The sequence below is a fragment of the Artibeus jamaicensis genome, unplaced genomic scaffold (genome assembly GCF_021234435.1).
Source record: "Artibeus jamaicensis isolate MK-2021 breed Jamaican fruit bat unplaced genomic scaffold, CSHL_Jam_final scaffold_754, whole genome shotgun sequence".
Taxonomy (NCBI): Eukaryota; Metazoa; Chordata; class Mammalia; order Chiroptera; family Phyllostomidae; genus Artibeus; species Artibeus jamaicensis.
Window position 1 is genome coordinate 7,320,372 of NW_026522054.1, and position 16,676 is coordinate 7,337,047.

Consider the following 16,676-nt stretch of genomic DNA (forward strand, 5'->3'; position numbering starts at 1 on the left):
AAAACCACCGCAGGGACCAGGGAACGGGCCTGGGCACCGGGGGACTATAAAAGGAATGCACAGCCCACACTGCACCCCGGAAACAATGCTACCAACTGAAAACAACTGCAGGGCGGTGAGACGCCACTCTCGGTTCGCCCCCCGCCCCGTGGTGCTGTTACAGGAAAATGAAGCAACCAGACACCGAGGGTTTCTGGAGTACGAGGTTTATTAATGTGCACGAGCTCAGAGGAGTCAGTCTCCAAATTCTGAGCCCCGAACAAAAGATTCTTGGGGTTTATATAGTCTACAGGGTCTTCTTGTCTACATAGCAGAGCAGGATACAGAGGCGGAATGTGGAAATTAGTTCTAGCTACGGGGCAGAAGCAGAGTACAAAGGCTAAATGTGAAAATCAGTTCTAACTGCGCGGGTGCTAGTCCTAGCTCTTGTGACTATCCTGCTGTTTGCTTTTCCCAGACGGCCTTATCGCTCTCCCAGGGTGCTTGGGGTTTGGGTGGACAAAGGTTTTCCAAAGCTTCCCATATCAGTGCCATCTGGACCCTGGGCACAGACCCACCTGAGAGCCAGGGCCTGCCGGAGGCCTGTTCCGGAGGCCAAGCGAGGTGGTCACATTCATCCCCAGAATCCAGAGTCAGGGTGGGCATTCCGCGGGCTGCCTTTCCGGCCTGTGTTTCTGGAAAAGCCACAGGTGAGCTCTCAGCCTCCCCCTTCCCTGGGTTGCGGCCCTCTGACTCTTACAAGGGAGCTCCGGGTTTCAGGTTGTCACCAAGGGACTGTGACCGGCCAGGTCTAATCAGAACTGCACCAGGACATCCTCATTTGCATTTGTCCCAACCCAATGGAACTGTAGGATTTAATTTGGAAATCTCATATGCAAAACACAGACGTCATTGGGAACCTGGGAGTGAATGTTAGGCGGGCAGCTGCCCCCTCTTCCTCTCGGGGAGCACACTGCTGGTCTCCACCAGCAGCCCCTTCGCCCCACTTGGCAAAGCGCCACCCGAATAAAGGCTCTCCTTTTTCTCTGCAGTGCCCTTTGGGTCTGTTTGCAAGGTCAGCCTTCTTTTAACTGAACCGCACTGCGGACCGCCTCCCAACTCGTGACAAAGGAATCTTTCCTTTCCACAGTTAGGTGAAACCTCGGAATGGTGACCGGCAGGCCCCGCAGACTGAAGCACGCTGGCCGGTTAACCGGCAGTGGAGGGTGGGCCCACACAGGGGCGCTGTTGTTTGCAGGGAAACACTCAGACAGATACACAGTGACACAGAAACGCTGCCCAGCAGACTTGCAACGTGACCTCGCAATAGCCCGCCCAGCTTTCTGCTCTGCGTTTCGGGCAGACCCCAGGGAGCACACACCCATAGCACGCTGTCCTTCCTCACATCTGGCTCTCTTTGTGGTCCGAGGGCAGAATGGTGACAGATGCCTTCCAATACGTCCCATCGAAAGGGCAGCTGTGAGACCTGGCACGTGCAGAATGTTGTAAGTGGCACCGGCGTGGGCCAGGTGTGACCCTGTGCCCACCATGACAAGGGGTTTGCAGCTGGAGACAAGAAGGATGATATTCCCCAATGTCACCCGGCTGAGACTTGGCACAGCTGGGAGCAGCTCCATTATGAAGCAACACACCTGGGGGCCGGCCCTGGGCTGGGGCCCCTCCAGTCTCAGCAGGACATCCTGTGTCCCCAGCTTCCCCTGGGGAAAAGCAGGGTTCAGACTTCTCTGGAAAGTGGGCTTGCAGAGCCAGAGGTGTTTATGTAAATACAAGTCCCCAACCCTGGTCCCTGACTGGACTGTCCTCATGCAAATGAGCCCAAATCCTCACAGTCTGATTGGTCCTAAAGGCACTGTCCTGATTGGTCGGAATGGAGCTGCTCTGACTGGTCAGCAAAGATGCTGATGGGGATACAGCTGAGCAGCTCAGAGTGGATGGGGGATGCTTGTCCCATTGGCTGAAACAGCATTCCCAGCCTCCTCAGGTGGCAGGGATACAGGGCGGGCAAGCAATTCAGCACAGGCCGATACCTGAGGCGCAGGGGGACTGAGAGGCCCCTGGGCAGCAATGGCTGCTGGGCTCTGCTGTTGCACTTGGGCCGGGTGAGCCATTGGGAGCCCTCGTGGCCAGGTGTGTCTCTTCCCAGAGTCCGCACAAACATCTGCCACTTGGCAGGGCTTCCTCCTGCGCTCCCCTCGTCTAAAGCTCAGATGTCCACCACATGGATGCTGCTGGCCTCTGTCCACTACGTGAGTGTTGCTGGCCTCTGCAGATGAAAGGCGTGAAGACAGCAAGTTGTGTGTCTGAGGCTCTCCTGCTGCTAAGCAGCCCAGTTGGGGGCCGCCCTCCGAATGGGTGAAAGCGTGTCGGGTGTCAGCGTCGGCGCTTTCTGCTGCAACCACGTGGGCAGATCTATTCCAGATGCACCAAGGAAAACGGGGCAGGACGCTTTGTTTTCCTGAATCCAAGGAGCTGTCCCAATAACACTACTGTTTCCCAGCTGTGTGTTTGATCTGCAGTACTCGGGCAGACCTTGTCAAGGCAGAGCTACTGCAGCAATTTTGAGTCAGGAATAAAGTACATTTTTAAAAAATCAATACAATGAAAACCTTAGGCCAAGAGACAGTTATGCAGCTGACGAGATTTGTTAAAAGTGTTCTCTTTATAACACTAGCACACGTGATTCTGGCAGAAAATATATTTTACACACTTATGAACGGTACAACAGTTCACTCGGGAGTGTAAATGTGCCACATTGTACAAAGACTCTAAATGGTTTCTGACTGGAAGAACTGTGGAGGGGTAACGGGAAGATAAACACCGGACGTGGAGATGAGACCCACCCACTGACACTCCAGCGGGTCCCTCAGACTGGTACAACCTCCGGGGAGCGCCCTAATACTCAGAGCCCAAGGGCCACTCGGCAGAGCGACCACCTATGACAAGTGCACACAGATTTCTGGGGGAGACGAGCTCAGACGTCAGACGCAACACTGAGAAAGGGCCGCGCTGCGCCGCCACAAGACCCCGAGACCCAGCACACGCTGTTTGCGGACACCGTTGTGACTCCCTGGCCAGGGTCTCCCACAGCATCTCCCACAGCGTCTGGGGGCGCATCCCGGCATCCAAAGTAGGTCCCCATGGCACCCACCACCCAAGCCCCGCGGAGGCCCGCAGCAGACCGACACCCTGGAAGCCCTGCCAGCCATTTCCTGCTCGGCACCATGTCCTGCAGAGAGAAGGCAGACGGCACATCCTGGAGCCTGCACGCCTTTCACACCCACTGGGTCCTGCTGGGCAGGCGGCCCTGAGGGCTCCGTGGGACGCTGGTGGGCAGCTCAAAGACACGCTTGGGGACTCCCCTGTGCCCACTAGAGCCAGACCCCCCAGCCGAGGACAGCTGCTGCCCCGCTCCACCAGTCCTATGAGGGGCCTCCCCGGGTGCCCGCGAGGCAGGTCTCTCTTCAGACTCCAAGCAGAGGAGGAGCAACAGGGCCTCGGATTCCAGGTCCCTGCAACTGGCCACAGAGGCAGCACCCATGTCCCTAGCCACGTCCCGGGCCGTGCTGCAGACTCTCTCCACGCAGGTCCTGAGGAGGTCCGCATTGCCACCATGCCCTGCACAGAAGGACAAGCTCACCGACCCCTCCTGCACCAGGCAGGGGTCTCCCCGGGAGGCTGAGGCCTGTCATGGCTCGTGTGCGCCAGTGGAAGCATGGGGGCTACTCTAAGGGCCACCCACCCCGGGGAAGCAGGCGCGCCTGCATGGGCAGCCTCTCCGGGGCCTGTGCTGGTAACTGGGGTTAGTCAGTGAGTTACCAGGGACTAGACGGCTGAGACCCCGTCAGCTGCAGAGTGCTGACCGCAACGCCAACCCGCTGGGGCACACACCTCTCAGGGCAGAAAGAACCACTTCGGCGGTTTGCTCTAAGCTGCGCTCTAGCTTCAGAAATTCAGAGGCGCATGCGACCATCTTCTCCAAGTCTTCGCATCCAGAACCACCTCCCTGTGCCTGAATCCTGGAACACTCCTGTGCAGGTAAAGTTGACATCGGTAAAGACACGGGACAGGCTGCAGGGCGTGGGGCTCAGTCGGTGTGGTTTTAGTGGCGGGGCCTCAACCTCAAGAAGGAGGGTCTGACTCTGTCCCTACGAGCGAGGCCAAAGCACATTAACAGTTATGGTTTCAGACCAAGAATTAATTTACTTTAAACCAAAGTCCACAGCCCTGGCTGGTGTGGCTCAGTGGACTGAGCACAGGCCTGTGAACCAAAGCACTGCCGGTTCAATTCCCAGTCAGGGCACATGCAACCCTGCCTGGGTTGCAGGCCAGGTCCCCAGTAGGGGGCAGATTAGAGGCAACCACACGTTGATGTTTCTCTCCCTCGCTTTCTTTCTCCCTTCCCCATCTTTAAAATAAATAAAATCTTTAAAAAAAGCCCAATCCCCCCATCACAGGAAAATAGACTAAAACAACAGCACCACTATTACCTAACATCACAGAATGTATTTAATCATTAACTTTGTATCTGCCATTTACCTTACTTAAATGCAATTTTTCAAGCCATAAACAAACTTCTCCCCCTTCTAACACACAGATTACATACTTAGTTTGTGTCTTTCTGTCCACCTGGGACACGAGAATGAAGTGACCTGTCCAGCTGACCTGTGCTCCAGAAGTTCTGGGCACACTGGACACCAGACCTGCGTTTCCAGCCCACAGCGACCACCCAGGCAAAGGCTGAGCGTCACTGAACCCGGGCAGGGAGAGGCGGGCACGGCCACAATGACCCCCGCCCACACAACAGCTCGCCTGTTACTGACCCCACAGTCACATGCCCGGGGGCACATGGCCGAGGCAACTGCCCCTGCCTCCGCCCGCCTCCTGCGAGTCGCTGGGCCAAGGGTGAGGCCGGCAGTCCGCCTGACCAGGTCAGCCCCTGGCGGGAGGCTGCCACCCTGAACAAAGCCCCACGGAGACGGTGGAGAACGGCCCTTACCGTCTTCCACTCAGCAATGGCACGTCCAAGATGCCCAGTGAAGGCCGCGGCGCGGGCGCTCATCTGCCGGGCGACCTGTGGAGAACGTCAGAGGTCTCGTCGCACCGGTGGGACCAGGCAGGGGGCGGACTCTGTCGAGAGCCGGAGCACTGGCATCATCACCGGGATGACAGCTGGACAGCCCCCAGGGTAGGGAGCACCGCCCCAGCCGACGGACAGCAGCAGGACAGAGGGGGCAGCAGAGACGGGCCGATACGTGGCCCCGGCAGCGAGGCTCTGGACAAGTCTCTGCCGCTCCCAGCCGAGAGACTGGGAGCGCCTCTCCCTAAAGAAAGCAGGGCCGGCCCAGCGACCCACAGCCTCACTCGTGCCCCACGCCGGGCTCGGTGCCAAGCCAGCGCAGCCTGGCTCAGGGCCTGGACAGGACCCCAGCTTGTGACCCGTGGGGACACCAAGCGTCCCTGCCTTGCAAAGTGGTGAGGCTTCAAAGTGACAGGCTCACACCCAAGACACAGGTGTTAGTCGCTGCATGTGACAGTGAGGAGGCGGGCCAGACGCTAAGTGACGATGAATGAGTGCCACCAGGTTTCAGACACAGGCCCTGGGCTCAGAGCCAGGCCTCCGCATGCCCCCATCCCAGGCTGCTCGGGCCTGACTGTCACGTGGCGGGGCGTGGCCAGGAGGCCCAGTGCAGGTGTCGGGGGTCCTCGTCCTCCTGGGCCTGGGCCTGAAGAGAGCGGTGGGAGCCCCGGGGGCGGGGCCGAAACTCGCGAGTTTGCTCTGTTACATGGGAAAGCAGTGGCCCAAACAAAGGGGGGAAAAGACACAGTGAGTGACCACCGGGGGTCACTGCCGCTGCACCTGCCGAGGCCTGACCCCTGCCTGACCCCAAAGGGTCTACAAGGTGGTAACCAGAGGGGCAGCAGGGACTCGAGGGCACGTGGGACACATCGCCACGACACAGTGGTACCAGCAGCCTCTTCACCGAAAGAACAACCTCACACAAACTCAAGTCACGCGTCTACGAAAGCCTCACTCTCGGAGCCGCACTGGTTTTAGAAACCCAACTCTCTCCACCACCCGGCGGCACCCGGAGCCCCTGGCCCTCTCACCTCATCCCATGGGCGCTGCCCCAGGAGCTGGCACCGGAGCGCCTCCGCCTTCTCCAGTCCCGCGCCGAACAGCAGGCTCAGCCCCGCGCCAACACCGGCCCGGACGGTGCCCACGAGATCCTCCTGGAAGGGGTTTCGTGTTTTTAATTCATTAAGTAATGGCTACGTCTCCTGTTTGCTTTCAGAACTAATCCATTCCAAGCTTATGAAACTCGACTGAAGCCGCATGAAAACTAACAGTCTGTACAGGAGGCGGGCCAGCCAGTCTGTCACCACGGGCCCCACGGCCAACACGCTGGAGGGACATGTCCTCTGCCGCAGGACACTGTGTTGCCGAGACACGGTGATGGCCGGTGCAGCCTCCTCAACCTGGGTCATCCGAGCCAGCAGACACAAACTCCTCAGGACGGCAGCGTCCTTCGGCTGACCGGCCGAGCAAAGCCCCCGCAGGCCGTCACCATCCAGCCACAGTCGGTGAGCTGGGGCGGGGACTGCAGACTGCCCGGCACGTCACATGCCCACTCACCTGGAGGCCGGAGCCCGGGCCCCTGCTGTCCCCCGGGAGGCGCAGGTAACTCCCGCTGAGAACCGCCAGCTGTCCCACTCGAGTCGCAGCCTGTCGCACGGCCCGGGTGACTCTCCTCTGAGCGTCCTCCACCACCGACGGGAGGTCCGAGTAGCACCCCTGTGAGGCGACAACAGACCCGGGCAGCCCGCGCATGGGAGGGCGGACAGGGGAGCAGGAGAGAGGGGAATGAAGGAACGAAGCGCTCTCACTGCCCCGGCGCCGCGCCTCACACACGTCTCGGCACGGAGGCAGGCCAGCCACAGCCACCCTCGGAGGCAGGACAACCAGCACACACGGCCCCTCTTCCCTCCCAGACGTCACCCGCCAGCAGGCCACACAGCATGTGCACAGCGACCAGTGGTGACACTGGACTGGGAGCGAGGGCCCAGAGAGGATGAATCGGTGGCTCTTCTGCCCTTTCCTGTCCCTGCAGCCGCCTGAAGGTGGCTGATAAAGCTGTTCTCTTGTGTCCAGAAGAAGCAGGGGAGAGGGGACAGAGGGGACAGGGACACCCCTTATGGCAAGGCTTGTGCACCAGCATGCACACACCCAGGAGGGACGAGAGGCCTCTCCTGAGCTGCGCCATCACCGGCCAACTGCAGAGACTCCGAGCGCCTCCCGGCCTGTGTTCCAGAATGTACCAACGACGCCCACCACACAGAGGCTGTGCGTCTCTCGCCTGAGCTCAGCGGGAGTTCCCTCCAGCCACCTGGACCCTCCGCCCCGGCCCCTCTGTGAAACCTCTCTCTCAGGGCCACAGGCCTCCACCCCTAAGTCAAGTTCAGAGTGTCCTTCCTGGAGAGTGACAGGGAGAAACTGCAGACTGGGGACTCTCACAGGTACGGCCTCAGGACGCTGCGCCCCTATCCACGCAGCAGCCCAGCCCGCAGGCACGGTTCTGTTTTCCAGGGGAGGGGACCAGGGACAGGAAATGTGGGCGGTTCGCCTGAGTGCACAGGACAGCCCCCCACATGCCAGTGGGGCTCGGGGCTGAGCTGTGTGCAGTCCCCGCGGCCCTCTGCACCCTGAGCGCCAGCTCAGTGGCTGCCCCTCATTTCTGCCCAGACCACCCCCAGCCACTCCCTCCTGGGCTCAGGCCTCAGCTGGACCACAGTTCCACCCCCCTAGCTCTGCACCCGCCAGCCCTCCCCGCTCTCATCTGGAGATGCAGACAGGACACGGCCCACAAACACTTCACACAACAATCAGCAAATCGACTCACCTGCAGAAACATCTGTAAGTAGCTGCCCAGCTTCCTCACCTCCTGCCTCAGCTCGTCCCCCAGCCTTGTGGTGCTGGGGCCCGGAGGGGCGTCACCTGGCCAGTGTGCGGTGAGCACGGCGAGCCGCCCGAAGGCATGGGCGACCTGGACCACCGGCGTCTGGGCGTCGCCGTCAGAGAACACTTTGAAAGGAGGAGGGAAGTTACTGGAAAGCCCCTTCACGCAGAAGGGCTCACACTGTGCCACACACGCACTCAACACAGAGAAGGCGCGGCTGGGACCCCAGTCGCCCTGGACGGCCCGGCGCAGGGGCTGCTTACAGTCGTCCTGGCTGTCCTCGTCCTGGTCCGCGTGAGCCTGGGACACAGCGAGCACCCCGCGATGGACTTCGAGGAGGTCGCGCATCAGGCTGTCGGCCACCGTCCGGTCTTCGTGACTCTGCCCGAGAACAGCCAGTGACGAGCGGATCGTGTCTCTGCAGATTCCGAGGAGGCGGGGCCCCCAGGAACCGGAGCACATGCAGCCTGGCTCCCCCGTCGAGCCTGTTCCGACAGAAGACCACCCGTCAGCCCGCCTGTCCCACACGGCACCTGGAGCGAATGCGCGCGCGCAAGCCTGCTCTACGATCGGCTGCCGGGCTGGCGTCCGTCCCTCCTGACTTCTGGACGCCGAGGTGGAAACACAGTCCCCTGAGGCCGGCCACCCCGCCCACGACACCCACCCTCGGCCGCAGTGTGAGTGACAGAGAACTGGACTGTCCTGCGAGCCCTTCAGGTAACGAAGGGCCTTCTTCACTCGCCTCTCCCTGAGACCTAAGACACCGAGCCGGTGAGAACACTGGCAGGTGCGGATGAAAACGTCAACGTGACAAAAGCCAGCCGACACCTCGCACCCCCAGGAGACGCCCAGACTCCTTGAGCAGGAGGACGAGCCTGGAAGAGCCCCCCCCCCCCCGCGTCTGGGGAAGGAGTGCTACCCTGGACGCCCCAAAGGAGCGCAGTGCTTCTCGTCCAACAAGCAAGACCACGTTCCGGTCCAGCCCGCAGGGGAACAGAACCAGCAAACTAAACGGAAGGTGGAGGAAAGCACGGGGTGGGGGCCAGGAGGAGCCTGGAACAGACGGGGGGGCTGCCTTCCACGCTGACACGAGTTCACCGTGCCCCCCTCTCTCCAGGGGGTGAGCACTGGGCCAGCACTGGGGGGGGCGGGGGCACTGTGCAGAGTGCTGGGTCCTCTGATGGCTCTTTTAGCGGTTTTGGTGCCTGAAGCAATTCTGGAGCCGAGAGCTGCACAGGGCACCCAGGGGGGAATGAGTCTCCAGAGGGGCAGCGGGCGCGTCCCGCCGTCCCCCACATCCGGGGACAGCACCGGGATGCACACTTCCCTGCTCCCCCCCTCGCACAGGTAACAGCAGACAATCTGCTGCACTTCGGGCTTTCACACAAGAAGGTAGTCATCTCGCGTACTGGTGCACACACGCCTTCCACCCCGCAACCAGCCACGCCACTCAGGCACCGAGATGGGCCACTCAGCACAGAACTTTACGGGGGGCAGAGGGAAGCCCACCTCTCACCCCAGAGGCGGTGGAAGGTTCTAGCTGAAATCCCTCGCTCCAGCACATGACCCTTTGGGGTGGGGAGCCGGGACTCGGCGCTGTTCTCGGGGTGCAAGAGCAGCTGCCGGAAACATACCTGGAGCACCGGAGGGAGGGGACTCCCGAGCGGACGGAGCCTGGACGCCGTGCAGGAAGCCAGAGACCCTCCTGGTCCGCGCCAAGCTCCTGCTCCTGAAGGAGGACACAGGCGTGAGTGGTCGGTCCCCAGCACGCAAGGCACGTAAGACCACTCACTCACAGATTCTCTAAAGAAAAGGGCACACGCATGTGTACTTTGCACGGACATATTTCCTCAAGGCTTCACCTCGCTGGGCTCACTGAGGAAGTTCCACTGCTTGCAGGCACCGTGCTACGCACAGACTCAGTCACCCAGCGAGGCCCAAGGGAGGCCCTGCCGGGCCCCTCGCCGACGTGCCCCTCGGGACGGCAGGCAGTCCTTCCACGCCAAGGAGGCGACCCCTGCACACCCAGAACCGGGAGGCCGCTAACCAACGCATCCTCACCTCCTTCTAGACAGCGAGGAGTCGGGGACCCCCGCCAGATCAGCCTCCCACTCGTCCTCGGGGTCGCAGAAGAGGTCCTCGCTCTGGCTGCCACGCTACAAAAACAGCAGACACAGTTCCTGCTCGTGGGGAGTCTAAGAGTGTTAGCAGTAAGAAAACATTCTAAATACTTTGTTACACTTAAAATGTAAAATTAGCAAAATCACAGGTCATCTGACAGAAGTCTAAAAAAGATCACATTCCTGGTCAAATTTTAAAAATCAATTATCTAGGGCTAGTAGGATTTATATGCGTGATCTACCACCCTGGCTGGTGGCTCCATAGACTGGGCAGCAGCCTGCGAACCAAAGGGTCGCAGGTTCAATTCCCAGTCAGGGCACATGCCTGGGTTGCAAGCCAGTTCCCCAGTAGGGGGCGCACAAGAGGCAGCCACACACTGATGTTTCCCCATCTTTCTCCCTCCTTGCCCCTCTCTCTAAAAGTAAGTAAATAAAAATAAAGAGAGATCTGTTAATAGCAGCAACAGAAATCACTCAGTAACTCAGAAATAATAAGCTTGTGATTTACAAGACAGTAAGAACAAAAAGGATAAAATCCTCGGGAGAGAAGTGAGACGAACCCGTGTTAAGAATCAGCTACGGGTCGGCCACACCGATCGTGACAACAGTGTGTATTTTAACTCCACTAACACAGTTCTAACAGAACGCTGCACAGCGCTGGCCTCAGAGACAGTACGACTACATGGAAAAGTGAGTAACGGACGTCGCCGTGAACAGCAAAACCAGGAAGTGAGGCAGCAGCAGGGCAGCTCAGGCCAGCAGGTTTCGGTGCCCACGCCAAGGCGAGAACGACCCAATGACCTCGATGCACTCGCTTCCTGTCCAGTGGCACCAGCAACGCACGCTCAGTGTGGGAAGCGTGGAAACGACCGCCTCGCATCCACACAGAGGCAGGTGGAACCGCGCACAGCCTGGTCACGGGGACAGAGGTCCAGACCCCCCCATGGCTGGGCTGCACGGCGGGGTTTCTGCGTGAACACCCTGCACCTGGTCACGGCCAGGCGCTCTGTGAGTCCATGTTTGCGTGTGACCTCCAGGCGCTGCACTCAGAGTGCAGGGAGCTTGTGGCCCCCCGACTCGTCCCGCAGGGCCCTGTGGGTGTGGGCTCATTCTGACCAAGCGCCCAGCACCTCGAGGCAGCGGTGACACTGCTGTCAGCTGCGAGGCTCTGGGACCGCTCACGGGGCATCTGTCCTCGGAGGGTCCAAAGGGCCTCCCTCTTAAACCTGCCTGGGACTGACTAGCTCCTTTCCCTCTTTTTTTTTTTTAAGGCTGGTTGTTGATAACTTTTCACTTTATTGCAAGGCTATTCATCTGTTAAGTCAACTTCCATAATTTTTCCTCTACTACAAAGTCTTTCCTTTCTGGAAAGTGATCAAGTTTATTACATACAGTTTCGTGTGTAACACGATTTTAAGAGGCACTCATGTTCTTTGTTTAAAGGCCCTTGCCCACACCTAAAACCCCACGGTCCCCTTTCCAAAGAACCAGCGCTTGAGTTCACTGGTTTCCAATTTATCAATTATCACTTTTATTTTAATAATTCTCTCATTTGCTTTCCTTGCTTCATTTTATTATTTTCCAGACTGAACATACACTTTTCCCACAGGGAAACAGTCAAATCCTCGGATTCACCAGTTATTAAATACAAATTAAAACAAACTGGTAAAATTGGTAAATGGCAATATTTTTGGCAATCAAATTGTGGCTGAAATTTCACACTTTCGGTGCAATTGTAGAAGGCAGAAGACAGGAAAGAAGCTACTAAAATGATCACATGCTGAGATATTTTCACAGCCATGACTGCGAAATAGCAAACCGCAAACACCCGAAGCACAGCCCCAGGGACACCGGAGCAGAGCCTGTGAGGACGCGCCACGCTGGGCACTGACCCTGTTCAACGCGGCGCAAGTGCCCCGTCTCCACCTCCTGCCTCCTTGGGCGTGAGTGTCGGGCGTCAGAGCCGCAGAACAGCGGGGGCACAGGTGCCGGACGAAACCCTCCTGCACAAACGTGCAGCTGTTAACACTGGTGGGTTTGGGTACGTGACCTGCCTTTTCTCTGCCAGACTTTCTTTCCTGAGAACATGGCAGTTTTACGTTTTTTATTTCAAGAGGTTTAGAGGGGTTTTAGTAATGCCCGCACCTCACAAAGTTCCTTCATCGCGGCGAGCTTCGATTCGAACTTCTCCAGGCTCCAGACAGTGGAGACGCCGAGCCGCAGGTTCCGCACTCGGACCCGGGACTCAGCGCCGCAGCCTCCGCCCGGAGGCTCCTGTCTGGAAACACCACGGAAGGGTCACCCTGAGACACCCGCAAGGCGACACCAGGAGCTGCCCGATGGGAGGAGCTTCCCCAGAAACATGGACCCCGATTAAACCTTTCCACAGGTAAGTGCGTTTATTACCGTGAAATCATGTCTAAAAAACAGATTTTAAGAATGTCTAACGGGGACATTCCCTTTAAAATGTGGAATTCTGATGGATTTCCACCTCCACGGGAAGCTCCTGAGCATCCCTACGGCCCTTTCAGAGGCCCCGCCCCGCCCGACCCAGCTGGGGGGCTGCCCCTCCCGCCGGCTCCTTCCAGGACAGGCGCTGCGGAACCGTGTCTTTGGGGAAGCCAAAGTCATAACAACTTAGAGGAAACACGGGGGTGAAGCCCTTCCAAACACAGCGTGACTCTGCACTCCGGGTGACCGGTCGCCCACCTGCCGAACTCGAACTGCCCGTGGAGCCTGCGGCTGATGGCGTTGGCCTCCTGCAGCATCAGGGACAGCTTCAGGGCGCCCCAGCCGGGCTGTGCTGTGGGGTGGGGGCGCAGGCGTGAGCACGGATGCACAGCCCAGGGGCACGGCCCTTTGGGGAGGCATCTGCTCTCCGCCAGGGGCTTCGACCAAGGGCCACCAGAGGTGAGGGCGGCGTGGGGTCACTGTTCTTCGCCCTCGTGGGTGAAATGGCATCTCCTTCCTGTAAAACGAGGTCTTTCCCCAGAGGAGGCCAGGGACGTACCTGACACTGCTCAGGGTCACACTGTCAGGGGACAGGAGACGCCACCAACTACCCTTCCCCTCCCGACACGTTGGGGACCTTCTGTCCCCTGACCATGGAAATGGGCTACAGCCTCACTGGTGTCAAACCACAGGGACAGGACACGCCACCGTCCCCCGATGTGGTAAGGATTTCCTTTTTCTGATTACTAAAAATACAGCCGCACTGATGCAAAACCAGTCCTTTTTACAGTGGCCTGAAAACTTAAAAGAATAAACACGCTTATGACCAGGACATAAAAACAACAATGAAAAAGAAAACAGTTGAGTCCACAATCCCACTCTCCTAATTTAAATGTGAGGTTTTTACCACGGGTATTTTTTGTATCATTCAAAGCCACGACCAGGGTTCCACCGTGAACACTTCTTCGGGAGAATGACACTCACTGTCTGCGTGAATCTAAAGAGCCCACTGCTCACTGCGAGGCTGGTCTAGGCCCCAACAGAAGCAGGATATGTATGAACACACTGCGTTCACTATTCCTCACAACAGAGAGAGAATTAACAGTTCGAAAGTAATTTAAAGAAGGGAACCATAAAGGCGCTTATGGGATTACCCAGGAATTCTGACTGTGAACCAGGCCCCCAAGGCATGTGAGAAACGACTGGAATTTGCGTGCAGGAGCAACGTGAGGTCACGCCTCCGAGAGCGACAGGGGAGCAGGCGCGCCTGCCGCAGCGACACAGTGAGGCGGCGACCGAGCGGTGAGCACTCGGGGGGCTGGGAGTGATCGCTGTACTTTCATGGACCGAACGTCCCAGTGAAAACGCCAGTTCCGGTAACAACACGTGTGTTCTGCCCAGAAACACAGAAACGCACATGGAAACGACGTTGAAGTGAGAAGGAAACCCAGGGCCCACAGACGCAGCCGAACCGCAGCCCGAGTGAGAGTTGAGCGCTGCAAGGAGGCACTTTGAAAACACTGTACATCACGTCAACCTCATACCCGCAACTATCTCTACTATCCGCTTACGTAACTGTTCTAAAACTGTGTGTTTTAGAGTAAATCATTCACACACTTTGGGTCCGGAAGTCAGCCACACCTGGAATGAAACGCTTTTGACACGCAAAGGCAACTCGCGCTGCCCTTGGGGCGAGCACACGGAACGACCCCCAGGCTTCGGGAGACGCCAGCTCAGGCGGCCCCCACGCACCTGAGGGGGTCCCGTCGCCGGTGCCCTGCCCGCGCTGCAGCGCCTGCACTTCCTCGGAGAGCTTCTGCTTCTCGGCCTCCAGGGCTTCCAGGATCCTCGTGTGGCGGACGCTGTGGTCTTCCAGAGCCTGAAGGACACACACCCCACAGACCCGCACGTGAGGGACGCGCAGACACGGCGGAGCAGGCCGACGGCCCCGACGCACTGCCGTCAACTGCACCTTACACACACCGGGTAAGCACAGAAGGCTGTTAAAGATACATCACGTATCTCCTTACGATGACTTTCCCTCCAACAAAATCATGAGGAGTTTTTGATAGCAAAGATTAATCTTTTGCTTCCCACTGAGAAAAATATTTTTAAAAAACCTTTAGAAAAAAAAGAGAAACTCAAAAAAGCTCACATCCAAGGACCTTTAACTAAATGAAAAGTTACATTTAAAAGGCACCAAAACCCTTCCCTGGTCACAAATAAGCCTGTGGCAGCCCACTCACAGTGTTCCCAGGGTTCAAATGGCTCGGCTTTGCCCCTGAAACCCGGGGGGCACGTGTCTCTGTGCCCCAGAGCTGACCTTGGACGCAGGACCGAGTCAGTGCAGTACCCAGACTCGGGGGGCTGGGCCATTTTCTCCCACCCCCACCCCAAACCTGGATGAGAGCAGAATGAACCTGCCATTCACAGTGAACCAGGAGGTTAAGGTCCCAGGCAGGAGTGCAGAGATGCCACAGCGGCGGCCACCACACTCCAGGCACCGTCAGACCCCACACCTGCCCTCAGAATGCCCGCACCTGCTCTGAGTCCCCCACTGGCCTAGATGCCACTCGGAGAACCACCATCGTACAGAGGAGGAAGGGCCGCTAGGCTGACAGAAAGGCAACCCTGTGGACTGTGAGCTCGGCCCCTGGGGGAAGCTCTGCCCCTGAGCTGACAGAACACCCACGACTCTCCCCTGGAGCGACCTGACCGGGCAGGCCGTGTCCCCAACGGGGGTGGGGGTCGGGTGACGGATGCTCCCGCTGCCACCGGGCACTCGCCTGCTTGACCGCCAGACTCTCCGCCTCCAGCCGCTTCCTGCTGACATGCACCTCCTGCTCCAGACGCTGCTTCGCCTGCTCCAGCTCCTCGATTCTGTGGGTGGCTTTCTGGTTACTTATCGCCTGCATTTCCTTCTGCTGGGACTCTTCTTTCTTTAAGGAATGATAATAAAGACAGTGAGGGCAGAAATACAGAGCATTTTTTAAAAGCTACCCCCAGTGGATGGACGGCCTCCGCCCGGGTCCCTGGGACAGCAGGTGGCCAGGGAGCGGGCTCACGTGGCTGGAGGCCAGCCCCTCAGACAGCCGGCCCTGGACGCTTCCCCACGTGCCCACTGAGGCCGTGGGGGAGCGGAAGGACCCTGGCGGACACGCCAGAGGGGACGTGGCAGAGCAGAAGTAAGGTGGGTCTAGAAGCCTCCTGTCCACCACCCGCGGCCGACCCCCTGCTGCGGACACGCTGCCCTCCCAGCTGCTCGCAGGGACAGGGGTCACCGGGGTGGGTGGGAAGAGAAAGCCCGCTGTTACCAGCTGCGCCTCCAGGGCCTCGATCCGGTGCTCGTAGGCGGCCCGCTGCTGGGCCAGCTCCCGCTCGGCCACCTCCTGGGCGATCTGGGCGCCGCGCAGCAGCTCTTGCCTGGCCCGCAGCTGCGCTTCCCTCACCTCCGCCTCCAGCCTGCAAAGCACGAGGTCCGGGCGTCCTTCACCTGCCGCCGTGGCGGGGGTGCCCACTTTAGAGCCTTCCCAGTCACGGCCCTGTACACGTGGCTCCGGATGGCATCAGGGGCACACACAGCAGCCAGACCACCACCCCCCCTCGTGGGCGAGCGTCTCCTGTCCAACGGCAGTGCACGTCTCAGAACCGAACCCCCAGCTGCCGGCAGTGGGGCGTTCGTTCACACGACCCTGGGCTGGGGCACTGTGTGCACGGAGACCACAGAAAGGAGAAGAGGGCACACGCGTGCCCCTCAGTCACGTGTGTGCGGACACGCAAGCACGTACCCCGCTCTTGCGAGAAGGGAAGTGCGCCAGGTGAGAGCAGGTGGCCCCGGGCGCAGGGCAGTGAGGGCGCAAGTGGACACTCTAGCGGACGCCCCCAGTGGGGGGCGCTCTACAGCAGGAGTGGCACCGCGTCCACCAGTGTCCTGCACGTCCGGCTGCAGATGAGGAAAGGACTGACGTGGCTGCCCACACGCGGGACACGGGTAGAGCCTGCGTGCAGCCTGAACCGTGTGCACACTCGCAGCAACCACACTGCTCCCCCCAGCAGCACGGGGGGCGGGGAGCACAGGATGTGGGGGACAGGGGTCGGGACGATGAGGGGGTGGGAGCCAGCGGGGGCAGGCTGCCCCACGAACCACGGA

At 59.2% G+C, this 16,676-nt stretch overlaps 1 protein-coding gene across 1 annotated transcript in view; it reads right to left on the reverse strand.

Moving 5' to 3' along the window:
* Window positions 1-206: 206 nt before the first annotated feature.
* KIF14 (kinesin family member 14) overlaps window positions 207-16,676 on the reverse strand; it is a 31,138-nt gene continuing 14,668 nt past the window's right edge. Inside the window, exons 17-30 of the mRNA XM_053659604.1 lie at window positions 15,841-15,988; window positions 15,313-15,465; window positions 14,279-14,405; window positions 12,785-12,878; window positions 12,221-12,353; window positions 10,017-10,111; window positions 9,590-9,684; window positions 8,219-8,440; window positions 7,899-8,080; window positions 6,635-6,793; window positions 6,109-6,231; window positions 4,997-5,071; window positions 3,889-4,027; window positions 207-3,615 (exon numbers count right to left, since the gene is read on the reverse strand). Of these exons, the coding sequence (XP_053515579.1) occupies window positions 3,272-3,615; window positions 3,889-4,027; window positions 4,997-5,071; window positions 6,109-6,231; window positions 6,635-6,793; window positions 7,899-8,080; window positions 8,219-8,440; window positions 9,590-9,684; window positions 10,017-10,111; window positions 12,221-12,353; window positions 12,785-12,878; window positions 14,279-14,405; window positions 15,313-15,465; window positions 15,841-15,988 (2,089 nt within the window). The 3' untranslated portion in view covers window positions 207-3,271. The remainder of the gene's footprint in view (window positions 3,616-3,888; window positions 4,028-4,996; window positions 5,072-6,108; window positions 6,232-6,634; window positions 6,794-7,898; window positions 8,081-8,218; window positions 8,441-9,589; window positions 9,685-10,016; window positions 10,112-12,220; window positions 12,354-12,784; window positions 12,879-14,278; window positions 14,406-15,312; window positions 15,466-15,840; window positions 15,989-16,676) is intronic.